Source organism: Lagenorhynchus albirostris, chromosome 3, assembly GCF_949774975.1.
Source record: "Lagenorhynchus albirostris chromosome 3, mLagAlb1.1, whole genome shotgun sequence".
NCBI classification, from domain to species: Eukaryota; Metazoa; Chordata; class Mammalia; order Artiodactyla; family Delphinidae; genus Lagenorhynchus; species Lagenorhynchus albirostris.
The window spans coordinates 111,940,654-111,957,109 of NC_083097.1; the positions used below are offsets into that span (position 1 = coordinate 111,940,654).

The window sequence follows — 16,456 nt, forward strand, 5'->3', positions numbered from 1 at the left end:
AACCTTAGATGAGTCTCCTTCTGCGTGTAACATCGGTTGTGAGTTTACAATGTTATGTGTCAATGTTATGTGTCATGCTGTCATTGACACAATGTTATGTGTCAATGTTATGTGTCATGCTGTCAGCTCTGGCTGGGGTAGTCACTGGCAGGAGGGGACCATAGCTCAGAACAGTACCATTATTACTTCCATTTTACAAATGAGCAAACGGGCCTATTGAGGTTAAATAAGTTACCTAGGTTACATACACAGTACATTGATGAAGCTGGGATTTGAACCTTCACGTGTATGTTTATCTGTACGTATAAGAAAAGAAACCTCTAGTTATTCCATCTCTTATAATAATAACCAACATTTGAATATTACTGCGTGTGCCAGCTACTGTTTGAGGTGCTTGACACACACCGTTTCATTTATCTGTACAATAGCCCTCTGAGATTGACACCACTCTAAAATGAGTAAATGAGGCCCTAAATAACTTGCTCTTGGTTATACAGCTTCCAGTGGTGGAACCCAGCTTCAAACCTAAGCATTCTGACTCGAGCCTCTATGTGGGTTGGTACCCAGTCCTGCCTCTCTGCCATGGCTCAGGCAACCATCGTATGCCTATCACTCCGGTCTTTCTCTTATGTGTGTTTCCCATACTTGTAGTCATGATGTAGCGTTTTCCTTCTTTTGCTTAACAAATAATAAATATTTCACTGTTGGTAATAGTTTTCCTAACCGTGGCTACATAATAGGCCTTTGAATAGATTCAGCATTACTTATCTAACCTGTGCTCTTTTGCTGGATTTATGGTTGTGTATATAGTCTTATTTCCTTGGGGGCAGATTCCAAGAGTGGGCGTTATCCTATCAAGGACACAGGAATTTTCATATTGTTTGATATGTAACGGGGTCCTATTCTAGTCTGGAGGGTGAGGAAAGGCTCCCAGGATGACCAACAGATCCATGGCTTTGCTTCTGACACTTAGCTCAGATAAGCTACAGAGCTTCCCCTGGAGGGAAATGTGGAGCAGGGCTGCTCCCTGGAGGGGAGGTGCAAGTGTGGAGGGTCAGCCGGAAGCACTGGTGTTGAGGGACAGGGAAGCAGATGGGGGGAAGGAAGTGGTCCAAGACCAGCTAAACCACCCCAAGCCAAACATGTCTGTCGAGAACACCACGTACCAGGAACCAATGCCAGAAGGGGACTGCAACTACATGGAGGATAGCAAGGATCATCACAATGCCAGCCACCAGGGATATAAGTCCAAACACTTCTGTCCATGACTTCTTGGTATCAGAGTTGCCAATGAAAACAATATGGTCAAGCACTGGATGGAAGTGTTTTTATTCACTTAGAGACAGCAAGATCAGTCACAGTAGTGTGCAGAGTGGCTCATGGGTGTCCCTCACCCCCAGCCTATGGCTAAAGAGCACCCCTCTAGTGCCATAGCATTGTGTGCCCCAAGGTCATTGACATCCATGCTTAAGCAGAACAAAGGAGCACACATTCAGTCTGAAACAGGGAAGGATACCTTCACAGGCTGATAAGCCTGGCACAGTGTGTGTGGGCTCTTTTTTGGTAAGGAAGTGTCCCAGGTCCAAGGCCTATTCTTATGTGAAAGATTGTGAGCAGGAGACTGCTTTTCTCAACAGTGTTCATTACAGACGATGTGCCCAGTAAATCTTTGCTGAGGGACTTAAATCCTGCTAAGAGACCTACATGTGAGGGCCGGGCATTCACAGCCCCTACTGGTGGACATCACTTCCCCTGGGCCCTAACTAGCACTAGCATTCTGCTGCTGCTTTCATGACTAGAGCTGACATGCCACAGTCTCGTACAGTGTGTTAGGGAAGGAAAATGATGAAAGCAAACTACTGAAAATGATGAGGGGTCTCCAACTTGTTACCTCACAACTACCAGTTCATTTCTCAGTTCTCACTTTAATGAGCAAGTTTCTATAGCATTTTTCATGATCCTAAAAACCCAAAGTAAATATTGGAAATACAATTTTTAATTCCAACCCCTGCCTCTGTCCACCTAAGGCATCAGGCAAAGGAAACTAGAATGTCTTAGATAAATGCCTTGAGATCACTGACATCTGATGAAGGTCTACAGCAAGATTGCTCTGCTGAGTTTTCATCAAGTGGGCAAAAGGGAAGAAGATGGGCTGGGCCATGAGTCTGAATTTTAGACTATTTTGGGTAAAAAGGCTTTATATTTTCCAAGTCCACATGAGAAATAAAGCCAAATGCTAGCAACTGCTAAGTTGAACTTAAAATTGACTCGTTTTAAAAAAATATTCGAGTGTATTGCTATGTCCTCTGCAAAACTGCTTATATTATTAATTTGCTTAAACTATTTAGTAAAAAAAGATACAAGTGCATATACTAAAAACCACTGAATTGTACACTTTAAAGGGTGAATTTTATGGTATGTGAATTACACCTCAAAAAGAAAAAAAGGCAAAAAAAGGAATGATGATAAGAGAATAAAATACTAATACAAATATAAAAAAGACTACTCCTTTTATCGAAAACTAAATATATAAAAAAATTTATCTAAATCTGTCCACATGTATCTCCGAGGTGCCTGTGTACCGTGCGTGTGCTACCTTCTAGAGAGCACTATGAGCTAGGTTTTCCAAATTATTTTATCTAGGCAAAGACAGATGAGCCAGTTTGCCCAGAGCATTGGCAGCTAAGTAATAACAGAGCAGAGCTCACTTTCCAACCGGCGGCCCCCTGCCTTATAAGGCCCTTATGCGGATCACTATGGTTCACTCAACCGCGAGCAGAGGGGAGTGGTCCCCAATCACCCCCCGCCCCTCTGCAGCTCATCTGTTTCTGCCCTTGCCCGCGACGTCCTCCCGCCTGCGCAGACTGTTCGCCCCACCGCCCAGAAGAGCCCAGTGCGGTCAGACGGTCGGCGACAACCCGAGGCCCGGACACCGAAGAGCTAGGCGGAGGTCCATCCTCATCGCCTCGCCAGCACGCCTACCGCTCTCGCACAGGCGGGAAACCCGGCACTGGGCAGGGATGACGAGGACGGGCCGCAGAGCCGGGGTTGACAGCAACTGGGCCTGCGGAGGCCTGCCGGGGGCCTGCCGCGCGTCCGCCTAGGTGCCAGCAGCGTCGCCGGCCATTGTAGCATCTGGGGGCCTTCCGGGGCAGGTCCGCGTCTGGGCCTGCGCGGCGCGGGGCCGGGTTGTGCGGGAAGTCCTGGGCCGTGGCTGGGAGCTGCCGGCTCGGCCCCTGACTTCGGGCAGGGGCGGTCAGGCAGCGCGCCGGGCAGCCCTCGGCCAGAGATTATGGCTGCGGCGCTGGGGGCGCGAGGGGCGACGCGGCGTTGGTTCGCGGCGCTGCGGGGCAGGAGCCAGAGCCTCGCGGCCATGGTGAGTGCCGAGGGCTCGCGGTGCGGGAGGAGGGTGAGGCCCCGCCGTGCCGGCCGAGGGGCGGAGGGACCGGCGCAGGACCCGAAGTGGGCCGGGCCTTCGGGCTGGGACTTTGGGTAGGCACGTTTGGGCACCTGGCACCTGCCCGACGCGCTGGTCTGAGACAAGGGTGGCCGCAGCATCTGACAGTTTTCCCTTGGCCTAGAATTCCGTCGTAGCCTACGAAATTGCCAACCGGAAAACAAACCAGGACGACTTTCGTTAAAAAAAAAAAAAGTGAATACGAAAAGTAGTTGTGAAAATATTTCACGGTTAGGGACTCTTTATGTGATTAAGGTGGCGTTGGGTCCTCTAGATTGTGCGCTCGGTGAGAGCAGGCACCGTCTCCGTCTCGGCTCTGAACGGGGCACTGAATGTTGAATTAACTCATTTGCCTTGGTGTTAATTTTTTTGAGGAATTACCAATAAATTATTTTTTTGGTTGCACATTGATTCTTTCCTCTTCCGAGGGGCGTCCCGTCCGTTTCCCCGCTTTAGAAGTTAACATATTGGGGGGTAAGTTAACTTGAGGGAAAGTTTTAACTTGCAGCACCACCTAGTGGGAAAATACTGCATTAAACTCACCATTTCATTTTCTTAGATTGCTTGCCAGAGCCCATTTGGCAGTTTGAAATTCTTTAATAGAAGAAATGTAAAATAACTCGATGACGGAGAAGATGAGCACTCTGTTTTGTGGCCATTAAGGTGAGAACGCAAGATGAGTGCTTACTGTCACCTAGGCGTGTCCCAAGGCATACCTGTGTCTAGGGTGCTGGTGATCAAGTAAAATTGTGGGGTTTGGGGAGGGATGAATAAACAGCCGCGATTGGAGTGGCTGCCACATGCCAGACTCTCTGCTGGGTGCCTTCACACTTAAGATCTCTTTAAACCTTTAAAAAAATCTGGGCAGGTGGATACTGTAACATCCCCACTGTAGAACGCTGCTACTCAGTGAGAGGCTAAGTGATTTATTCAGCACCCACAGCTGAAAGTAACAAAGCTAGGCTTCGAATCAAGGTTGCTCTCCAAATCCTGTGCTTTCCCCTGTCGCTCCCCACACCTCCCACAGGAAAAAAAAAGAAAGTCCACCACAAAGGGTTCTGCAGAGGGTATGTCCCCAAGGGGACCATTTGTGTTATGTAGGTGAAGTGACTTCATTTCACAGTCCTGAACACGGTCCCTATTCCTAGGCAGACATCTGTGGTAAGCACACATTGACCTCACTGGGGATGTGGATGGTGGAGAGGGTGGAGGAAAACAGCTCAGAGTGTGCTCCACAGACTCCGGGTGACTGCTGCATTGCCCACAACATGGTTAATAGTTTTCTTTGCAGCTACTCAGTGATTCCAAAATAGTTTGAGTTGAGTTAAAATATTTATTTAATAAAAATTTTAGCTTGCTTCCTGTAGCAGGTCTTTATGTGAAATTTTTCAGAGCTGTCATTGTAAAGCTAATCGATACATTGGTTCTTAATAGTAAATGGTTTTCGATAACAAGCCTTTAAATGTTTTTATTTAATTAAGAGGTATTCTCACTTTCTCTTTTGTTAGTTGTAGGGAAGGGTAGCTGGCCTAGCAAGGAAGAGAAACTAGAAAATTGACTCATTAGCATCCTTTTGTCCTCCTCGTAGAATAAGTTGTCTTTAAGGTTACTTACTTTGTCTTCTTAATTACATTGATGTCAATGATAAAGGGTTGTAGGATTTCTGAAGTGGGAATGAGTTGAAGTTTCATGGCAGAGGATACAGCTTAGCCCCCGGTTGCCCTTTGATAAGGAGCCCTCACATTAGTTCAGTCTTTCTGGGTGCCAGTCCCTCCCTCATCTGAGATGATAGTAACCCTGCATGTAGGGAAGACAGGAGGTACTGGTGGGCACTTATGCCAGAGCGAGAGCATAGCTCTTCTGACTTCTCCTAGAGTGTCCTTATCTTCTGTCTGACATGCTGCTTAGAGTTCTTTCAGTTAAAAAACTAATAGCATGGAAAGTGTGGACCTGTTAACCAATAGAATTCCGGATTTGGGAACGTCATCACCAGGATGAGTAGGAACAAGATGGACAGTTGCGCACAAGTGCTTCTGACTGGGCAGCGCTCTGGCCAGACAGTTGAGGGAGTTTGTCTTACCGGTGTTTCTGAGAAAACTCGTTCCACTAAAGCAGGGGCTTTTTACCTGTAGTCCAGAGGGTCTGTGGACACCCAGAAGTTATTATACAAAATCCCCTGTAAATGTGCATTTGATTTTTCCTCTTTGAGGATTGGTTTTCATTACAAGTGAAAGGGGATGGTGAACCCAGATAGTTGAGACTCATGTGAGTAAGGACTGAAGGCTACTAAGGTGCTGTGGGACCATCCAAAGAGCAGTAGACCAGGAGTTTAGAGCCCTGGGTTCCAGTCCTGGTTCTGACGATGGACTTGCAGGGTTTCCTTGGGTGGGTGTGTTTGCCGCAGTTTCCCAAGTCCTGGAGTGCTGGCCTTTGGTGATGATCTTTGGTAAGATGGACAAATGGTTGATCTCAGCTGTGTCTGTAATAAACCAGAGAAGCTGAATTGTAAAGTTTGAGGCATATGTAAGGGGTGATAAACCCACATACAATGGAGACAGCTGATTCTGTACAGAGCTAGCCTTGTTTTTGTCTGTTTTTTGAGAATTGTGTATTTTGAGAACAAAGTAATCAAAGATGGTTAGAAGTTGTTGCCCTTAAGACTTTTTTCCACCTCTCTACATAAGGTAAAGAGCAGTAAATTTATTTGAATTTAACCAAACCTCTACATTTCAGGTATTAAATGTGTTCTTTTCATAGTCAGCAGATGCTCACTGGTTGACAGCAGAGGAGAGGAACCAAGTTATACTTGACCTTAAAGCAGCAGGATGGTCGGAATTAAGTGAGAGAGATGCCATCTACAAAGAGTTCTCTTTCAAAAATTTTAATCAGGTAATTATTACATATTCCTGCTTGTGCCATGGTCTATTTTTGTCACCTTAGGCTGTAACTCTTTTAATACTACTGGTTGTCCGGTGCCCTGTGGGTCCAAGATCCAAATCCTTTCTTCCTTAAGAATTCAGTGATAGTTACTCCTTCCTTGTTGACAGCTGCTACCACCCAACTGAGTGAGTCCCAGCTCTAGGGGAAGAGGGTGATTTGTGTGATTTGGAAAATCAGATTCTGAAACCACTATTGCCCTGATTTGGTGTTGGTTAGGAGATTTAATTTCCTTTCAAATCTTGAATAACATTAACAGAGAGTGTGAGTTTTTTATACTGATCAGAAGGGGACATGAGTAAAAGCGGTTGAGAAACATACACCTGCTTGACTGATTTCCCCTACTTTTCTTGGATGGTTGTCAAGTTTTCTTTCTCCTTATAGTTGCATTTCTGTCTCTAAATCATCTCCCAAGCTGCACCCTCTTCTCAGATTGGCTCATTTTCTGCAAGCCCAATAGCCAGCCCTTGAAGCTTTTCTTTCTTTCTTTTTTCTTTTTAATAAATTTATTTATTTATTTATTTATTTATTTATGGCTGTGTTGGGTCTCCGTTGCTGCGCACGGGCTTTCTCTAGTTGTGGTGAGCGGGGGCTACTCTTCGTTGTGGTGCGCGGGCTTCTCATTGCATGGCTTCTTTTGTTGCGGAGCATGGGCTCTAGGCGCATGGGCTTCAGTAGTTGTGGCTCACAGGCTCTAGAGCTCAGACTCAGTAGTTGTGGTGCACGGGCTTAGTTACTCCACGGCCTGTGGGATCTTTCCGGACCAGGGCTCGAACCTATGATGTCCCCTGCATTGGCAGGCGGATTCTTAACCACTGCGCCACCAGGGAAGTCCTGAAGCTATTCTTAAAAGCTGATCCCTGCCTTCGAGATTCAGCCTTAACAGGGGAACTGTTCCATTAGGGCCCCACCCTGTTTAGAGAGTCATCTCCCATCAGTTCTTACTCCATTGCATTTATATAAGGTCAGTGCTTTAGACTATTCCATGTTTGTTCAGTTAGTTATCCTCTGGACAGATTTATTGTTTTTATTTATATTAGGTGTCAGTATCCAGAAGGCAGAGATCCTGTTGGCTTAAATAACTGTCTATTGTACATAACACAGTTCTGGGTACAAACAAGCATTTGATAAATGCAGACATTGATTACAGTGTTTGCTTGTTTCTGGAAGGGTGTCTGAGGACCAGATTTCCACCAAAGAAACCTTGACATGTTTTCCTAGTAAATGCCGTTGGCTCCACTGTGCCGCATGCCCTATTCTGGTCTCCATCCATCTGGCTACCAGCCTTCTGCTGTGTCTCCAGCTCCTGAGGAAACCTGGACCAAGCCGACTCCTTGTCCCTGCTGCCCCACATGCTTGATGGCTCTTGTCAGGGGCTTAGCACTCTGTGGCTGGTGGCAGGGAATCCCATTGGTACAGTAAGCTTGTGCATAAGCTCTAGGTAGCATTTTCCAAGCTTATTAAAAGTCTTACATGTGTACAGCCTGACTTCTTTAAGCCTGGGCTAATTTATTGGGCTTGAACATGTGGCTTAAAGTACGTGAGTAGTGTTGCCTCAGACTCTGCCCATGAGTCAGTCATCCAGCCCCACTCTAACCTTGTGCTCAGGGTACTTTTGGAAATGGTGGGGGGAAGGGAAGCTGTGCAGGGTGTCCTTGATTAATTGTAACGTTATTCACCAGGACACTTAATTTTCTTGGCTTTCCCCCCCCACCCCCTTCACTCACCTTTTAGGAAAAAGAGGCAGACGACAAGAAAATCAGCTGATGTCAGGGAACGTATTCAGAGAACCAGCACTGATATTATATCCTGTGGTTGGTTTTCTAGCCAGGCTCCTATGACTTCTGCATGCAATGGCCTGTAGTGGCAACTGATGTCATGACAAGTGTCAGTGCCCACCAGCCAAAGACCACCAGGAACATACCAATAGCTGAACAAATTAGGCTTATTGCTTGTTGTGGTGAGGAAGAGTGCACGCCATAGGGAACCGTGGGGCATCTCAGGAAGACGGTGTTGGAAAGACTTACTACCGGATTTGGGCTGGTGTTGGTGATTTTGGAGTCTTTAAGGATCAGAGCTTTGCTCTGGGTTGGATGCTGTCTGCAAATGGGCTCTTCTATGATTCACTATTTTAATAAATCTTACCTAGAGGGAGAATGGACTAAAGTGGGGCCAAAGCTGAAACTGGTAAAGAAGCAGCAGTCACTCATTAGCCAGGAGAGGCGGGTGCTTGGTGTTTTGTGATTTGGATAATGTTCACATTTTGTTTGTGTTGAGATATCATTGCAGAGTGATATCTGTGATACTCCGCATTACATTATTGTCATGATTACAATAATCATTACAAGAGTGGTTATATTTTTGTCCTAATCCTTCATGGTCACAGAGTGGCCTTGTCTGATGTTGCTGTTGCTGTTCAGCACCAAGGCCTAGGTTTGGGTTTGGCTCCTAGCAACTTGGAGGCCTAGGTGGCAGTCCAGGCCAGCTCCCAGGTGTCAAGGCTGCTTTTCCCTTTTTTGCAACTAATGTTTAGAGTGATGACCCTCTGGCATTGATGGATCCTCACTTACCTTTCATTTATTTTTCAATACAGAAAAGGTATTTTTTAAAATTATAAAGCAATGATATAAAACATTAAAATACGATGGGAAATAAAAATAAAAATTTTCCCATTGCAACTACTTCCATCTTTTTACCTATTCTCTTCTAGTCTTTCTCCATATGTATAGTTTATTCATAATGTGGCAATTGTGCACGCAGTTAAATTTTTTTAAAGTAGTTTAATTTTTATTGTAAAAGCAATATTCATTACCAGATATTTATTAAGCCCCTTCTCTGTGCCAGGCACTATTCTAAGCTCATGTAGCTCCCTTTCTAGCAGAGAAGAGAGACAATAAACAAATGAACAAATAATATAGTTTCATGTAGTGATGAAGTCATGAGGGAGAGTAAAGTAGGATATTGGGATGGGGAGTGACGGAGGGGTGAGCACACTATTTAAGGTGGAGGGGGCTGGAAAGGCCTTTCTGGGGAGGGGACATCTGAGGCCTGAGTAATGTGAGGGAGCTGAGCATGTGAAGACCGAAGGAAGAGCATTTCTGGTGGAGAGACAGCAAGTACCAAATTCCTGGAGCAGGAGTGATCTTGGTGTGATTGAGGAAGAGCCAGGGGGCCCGTTTCTGGAGCGGACAGAAAGGAGAAGAGGCTGAAGGGAGGGAGGGGCCAGAGCACTGGAGCCTTGTTGCCGTGCAGGGAGTTTGGATTTTATTCTGTGAAGGAGAGCCCTTGGAGGGTTTGAGGCAGAGAAGTGCCATGATGCAGTTTATGTTCTAAAAAGATCACCCTGGCTGTTCTGCTGTGAACAGATGGTAGAAGGGCAAGAGTGGCAGCAGGCAGAATGTATGTGTTGCCATGTGATAGGCTAGGCAAGAGATGGTGAGAGACTATGGGGGAAGCAGTGGTATGTGGAGAGAAATGCAGGATTTCTCATTTATTTTTAAGATAGAACAGTCCAGACTTGCTGTTAGATTGGATGTGGGGGAAGGAGAGGGTCAAGGTTGATCCCAAGGTTTTGGTGGTGCCACCGGTACCATTTACTTGGCTGGGGAAAGTGGAGTGGAGAGCAGGGTAGGGAATTAAGAATTCCATTTTGGACATGTCAGGTTTGAGATACTTACTAGTCACCCCAGTGGCAATATTGGATCAGCAGTTGGTGATATGAGGTCAGAGTTCAGGCTTGGGATAACAGTTTGAGAGCCGTCAGAGGGGATAATTGTCCTGGATCGGCAAAAGAGGGCAGGTGGAGTTGCAGGCGTGGTACCTCCATGGTGATAGGAAGGAAGGCTGAGTGTGTGTGTACAGATGCAGGTAGGTTGCCACGTTCGCCTTGGGAAGAAGAGGTAGTTTTCTCTTCTGATTGCTTCTGTTTTTTTAGTGAGGTCATCAGTTGAGAATGAGTCGGAGTGGGAGGGAGGAGTGTTGGAGATCTGGAAAAATAGGAAAAGGCATGAAATAGTCCTCTTAGAGACTAAGACAGTGAAGGAACTGTGAAATGTGGGCAGTTGCTGGGCAGTTCTCAGTGTCACTGGAGATTTATGGGCAAACATTTAAGGTGAAGATCTTGTGTGTTTTGTCCAGCCATGTTCAGCTGCTTGGGCACAGGCTTGGAGTACGTGCAGGGTTGGGCTTAACAAGGGCTGACCTTTTTTTGTTTTTAATTTATTTTATTGAAGTATAGTTGATTTACAATGTTGTGTTAATTTCTGCTGTATGGTGGTTCAGCTATATACACGCGTGCATGTGCACACACACACACACATATTCTTTTTCATATTCTTTTCTATTATGGTTTATCACAGGATATCCCTGTGCTGTACAGTAGGACCTTGTTGTTTATCCACTCTCCATGTAATAGTTTGCGTCTACTAAATACAAACTCCCAGTCTATCCCTCCCCCACCCCCTTCTTCCTTGGCAACCACAAGTCTGTCCTCTATGTCTGTGAGTCTTTTTCTGTTTCGTGGATAGGTTCATTTATGTTGTATTTTAGATTCCACATATAAGTGATAGCATATGATATTTGTCTTTCTCTTTCTGACTTACTTCACTTAGTATGATAATCTCTAGGTCCATCCATGTTGTTGCAAATGGCATTATTTCACTCTTCCTTATGGCTGAGTAATATTCCATTGTATATATGTACCACATCTTCTTTGTCTATTCCTCTGTCAGTGGACATTTACGTTGTTTCCATGTCTTGACTATTGTAAATAGTGCTGCAGTGAACATCGGGGGATGCATGTATCTTTTTGAATTATAGTTTTGTCTTGATATACACTCAGGAGTGGGATTGCTGGATCATATGGCAACTCTATTTTTAGTTTTTTTGAGGAACCTCCAAACTGTTTTCCATAGTGGCTGCACCAATTTCCATTCCCACTAACAGTGTAGGAAGGTTTCGTTTTCTCCACACCCTCTCCAGCATTTGTTATTTGTAGGTTTCATGGTGGCCATTCTTAACTGGTGTGAGGTGATACCTCATTGTAGTTTTGATTTGCATTTCTCTAATAATTAGTGATGTTGAGCATCTTTTCATGTGCCTGTTGGCCATCTGTATGTCTTCTTTGGAGAAAGGTCTATTTAGGTCTTCAGCCCAGGTTTTGAATGGGTTGTTTGTTTTTTTTGTTTTTGAGTTGTATGAGCTGTTAACAAGGGCTGAACTTTTGGCAGATGAATGCAGTGGAGGAACAGGGGGCAAGGAAACTAAGGATGTGTGCAAGGGAGGGTCAAAACATTGGACTTTGGAGTCTAAGCTGGTGAGGAGGGAAGTGCAGTTGTGATGTGGGAGATGGAAAGTGAAGAGGTCGGAGTGTCAAGTAATATAACCTTTTTGGAGAGCAATTGGGTGATGTGTATCAACTTTTAAAATACCCATTGTCCACCAATACCCATCGTACGAATCTAGAAATTTATCTTCTAGGTACAGTCCCCCGTGTATGCCAGATGGGTATGAGAGGATGTCCACTCTAGCCTGTGGACCTGTAACTTTTTATTGTGAGCAGGCATTTCCACATGCGTGTGTATGCCTTGCTAAGACCATGTCTCCCTCACTGCAGCCCTGCCCTTAGCAGGAGTTAGGGGAGGCCCACTGTGCTGCATGTGACAGCACCTCTCCTGGCCTCAGCTTTACACACTGGAGGGAGCCATGGTCAGAGCTGATGACCCCCATCTCCCCTAAGAGACTTCACACTGGGTATTAGCATGTATTTTTTTTTAGTCTTTGCTGAATATATAGGTAAAAAATGTTCTGTTTTTTTGCTCAATAGGGTATGAACATTTTCCAGTTCTTTTTTTTTTTTTTTTTTCAGTACGGGGGCCTCTCACTGTTGTGGCCTCTACCGTTGCGGAGCACAGGCTCCGGACGCGCAGGCTCAGCGGCCATGGCTCACGGGCCCAGCCGCTCCACGGCATGTGGGATCTTCCTGGACCGGGGCATGAACCTGTGTCCCCTGCATTGGCAGGCGGACTCTCAACCACTGCGCCACCAGGGAAGCCCTCATTTTCCAGTTCTTTACACAGTCTTGTCTTTTTACTTACAATAAATCTTCAGGAGTAAGATTACACTTGTTGGGTGTTACTTTTTTGGCCGTGCCTTGCAGCGTGTGGGATATTAGTTCCCGACCAGGGATGGAACCCGTGCCCCCTGCAGTGGAAGCGTGGAATCTCAACCACTGGGCCACCAGGGAAGTCCCGGGTGTTACAGTTTTTAAGTGGTTTGCTTATGTAGCATGTGTGAAATGGTATTATAAGTTTGCTTTAGAATCCATTTCTTTTATTACTATAGAAATTGAACCATACATTTTAGAAACCTTTTCATTGACCCTGGATGGAAAAGCTACTTCTCAAAGCTTTGGGTTATTCTAGGTTTTACCATAAGAAGTAGCTAGTAAAATATATTTGGACTTTTTTCCTCTTAGAGGTTTTATTCCAAGATATGGTTAGTTCCAAAGAGTCCACATGCATTTGATAGCTCAGATCGGCGCAAATACTTAGCGAATATAAATGTAAAAATTACCGAGGGATCCTAATGGCGTAGGTGGATGAAGTGGCCGTGGGTTTTGGTTGCTGTTAGCCCACTGTCTTTCCTCGGTGGTGGTGCAAAGGTAATGGTGAGACTCTATGGGTGTTCCGAGCATGGCGGTGCCAGGGCTGAGGCAGGAAATTTCAACACTTGGAGTACTTGGACTTAGGGTGGGGTTGGCATTTGTAAAGGAGTTTTGCTTTTTTTTCTGTTCATGTAGACATAAGGAGGGAGAGGTCTCTGAGTGACATGTAAACGTATTCTTAGGTGTTTGGCAACTGCAGGGTGATAGTGTTGAAAGAACAAAATGTCAGTTAGAAACGTGGGTGTGAGCCTTCCATAAAGATACATTTTGTTAGGCATTGTCATGTAGGGACAAGTGGGAAGCTTACAAAATCAGAGGAAATGGGTTTCCATGGTGGCACAATGGTTAAGAATACGCCTGCCAATGCAGGGGACACGGGTTCGAGCCCTGGTCCAGGAAGATCCCACATTGCTGCAGAGCAACTAAGCCCGTGCACCACAACTACTGAGCCTGCGCTCTAGAGCCCGCGAGCCACAACTGCTGAAGCCCGTGAGCCACAACTACTGAGCCTGCAAGCCACAACTACTGAAGCCCATGCTCCTAGAGCCCGTGCTCTGCAACAAGAGAAGCCACTGCAATGAGAAGTCCGCTCACTGCAATAGAGTAGCCCCCACTCGCCGCAACTAGAGGAAGCCCATGTGGCAACGAAGACCCAACGCAGCCAAAAAAAAAAAAAAAAAAAATCAGAGGAAATTTTATGCTTTGGAAGCAGGTTTAGAAGATGAGGCTTTGAACCCGGGCAACAGCTACTCCAGATGCCAGCAGGTGGAGCCCTCCAGGGCAGGAGCCCAGGTGGGCCAGGCGGCATCACAGCCCCCTGGGAAGGCTGTCCCCAGTCTCTCCTTCTTGGATACTGGACCACCCCTGTTCAGTGCAGAAACAAACTTAGTATCAGGAATAGGTAAGAGTGGGGGTGCGTCAGCTGACCTAGTTTGGTACCTTTTGGGTGAATGAAGAGTTCTGGCTGGAGGAGATAAGGATTTTCCACTTGGTAATGGAGAGCAGGTTTGATTCATGAGAGAGGGACTGAGCTTTGTGAAAAAGAACTGTAATTCTCTGCATTCCAGGAGGAGCTCCTGGACCTTATCTGTGCCTTATTAGGTGGGCCTGCCTGCAGGGTATTTGATTTTGTTAGATGGAATCTTACGAACTGGCTGATATTCAGCCAGATTTGACCTACAAAAATGGCTCTTTTACATGGTTCAGTCTAATAGCTTGTCCAAGTTGAGTATCTCTCACAGGGCAGGGTCCAAGCTCTATTTGTGCTTTGTCTTGTTCATCACATTTTGGTTAATGTAACTGCTGCTGTTAAAAGATTTCTGGCACTGGAGTAGGGAGGGGGCTTCTGAATGGCCTCGGCGGTGGTGGCGATGGTGGAGGAGTGGGGTTCTGTGTGTCTAGCAGCAGTAACACCCACCATATGTGAGTTTGGGGTTTGTAAAATGGTTTCTATTCCTGTCCTGGGGCTCCTGCTGTAGAGCAGTTGAAAGTTACTGTTGCTGACTTACTCTGTAAAGATGTTTTATTGAGGAATTTGATAATAGGCTTATGGTTAACATTCTGAAACACTTAGTGAAGTCAAAGGCTTGTTGATACCAGGAGACAGACAACTGTTAATGAAAATCTTAACGATCCTGGCAGGACATGGGTGGAGGTCTCAGGCACTCTCCTTGTGAACGAATTAGTTCAGTTTTTATTGTTCATTAAGTTATGAGTCAGTAATTCAGTAATATAAATGTCACATCTGAGTACTCTTGAAAGTGGATATTCACTGCCTGGTGAGGGTAAAGAAACACTCTCAGTGAGGATGTTCTTAAGGCTTCGGCATCATATAGGTTAGAAAGTGTCATTTTGCTTTTAAAGTTTAGGCTATTATCTGTGTGTCTGGGAGCCAGGGAAAGTGAAAACCTGTCTGATTATCACACCAGTTGCTTGCTCTTAACATGTGCCCACTGATGGGCTTTTTTTTTTTTTTTTTTTTTGCGTTATGTGGGCCTCTCACTGTCGTGGCCTCTCTCATTGCGGAGCACAGGCTCCGGACGTGCTGGCTCAGCGGCCATGGCTTATGGGCCTAGCCGCTCCGCGGCATGTGGGATCTTCCCGGACCGGGGCACGAACCCGTGTCCCCTGCATTGGCAGGTGGACTCTCAACCACTGCGCCACCAGGGAAGCCCCTGATGGGCTTTTTTAGCCAACTAGAAACCTGAGAAAGTGTTCACAGTTGTCATTGGAGTAGAGAGTAGAGATGCTACCTTTTAGTAAACTTTACCTAAAATTTGGGAAGCTGGTAGGAATATCTGCGTGGTGTTTTCATGTTGGTTTTCACTTTGAAGTTATTCCTGGAGTCCCGGGGAGTCCCTGGCAGGACACGCTGATGTTGTCAGGTGGTGGCTGGGACGTTGGTTTGGTGTCCACCAGGGTAGGGAAATTAGAGCCTAAAATGTTATTATTTGGAGTCTTGCTTCTGCTGTTTATGTCATAGAAGAGGTTTAGAGCTGATGTGTATTTGTAAAAACACATGTGATAGATAGACGGAGGGAAATGTAAAACAGGTGTAAAAAATGCAGATATGACACCACACTGCAGTGTGAAAATGTTGTGGTGATTACACCGTCCTTTAATAAAAATGGACTTTTAACTGCATCGTTTTTTCTTAGTAGTATAGTAAACCTTCTGTTTACACAACTTCGCCTGAGTATTTTGTAAAAGTCAAACAGCCAAGAAATATAATTTCCTCAAAAGTCTTTGTCTTGCCCTTTTACAGATGGCGTAAAATCAGGTGTGTAAAAAATAAAACGCAGTTTGAGCTGACGTGAAAGGTATTTCAGATTTATGCTTTGCAGATGATATTGGTATGATTAATGCATTCATTACTTTTTTTTATTGCTTTTCACAGATAATGTACATGATGCATGGAAAATGTTGTGGGTTTAAATCTTTGCCAGGTTTAGACTGTGACTATCAACAGATGTTATCATATAAGTACTATAATTATTATAAAATAAAAAATTTGTCATGAAATGCATTGACATAAATTTCATTTATGTAAATTGCTTTCATTAGTATAAAACCTTAGCGTAGCTGTTAGGGTTTGTGAAGCACTTTAGATGAGATTAACTTGGTATAATGTGGTCACAAATGGGCTGCTTTAAATTTAACTGACAAGAAAATAACACTCAAAAGTTAGGAAATTACTGAGGCATTTGTTTTCAGCCTGTGTTGCTGGTACCGCTTAAATAGGCTGAATATGAATTAATAACAATGGACTGCTGGCTCGATAATTACGGAAAATAATTTAAAGGAGACCTTAAGTAATCACTTAAAAGTATTTTGGTCGTGTTTTCTGCTCTGTTTCTGTTTTTCTTTGGTATGCCACTCCATTGTTTCAGTACAGCCAT

The 16,456-nt window shown here is 45.1% G+C and overlaps 1 protein-coding gene across 2 annotated transcripts in view; it reads left to right on the forward strand.

Moving 5' to 3' along the window:
* Window positions 1-2,555: 2,555 nt before the first annotated feature.
* Window positions 2,556-16,456, forward strand: part of PCBD2 (pterin-4 alpha-carbinolamine dehydratase 2) — a 50,542-nt gene continuing 36,641 nt past the window's right edge. Inside the window, exons 1-2 of one of the 2 annotated variants that reach the window (XM_060143642.1) lie at window positions 2,708-3,376; window positions 6,215-6,346. In XM_060143642.1, coding sequence (XP_059999625.1) covers window positions 3,293-3,376; window positions 6,215-6,346 — 216 coding nt within the window. In that variant the 5' untranslated portion in view covers window positions 2,708-3,292. Of the gene's footprint in view, window positions 3,377-6,214; window positions 6,347-16,456 lie in introns of both variants that reach the window. The other variant, XM_060143643.1, reaches the window with a different exon arrangement.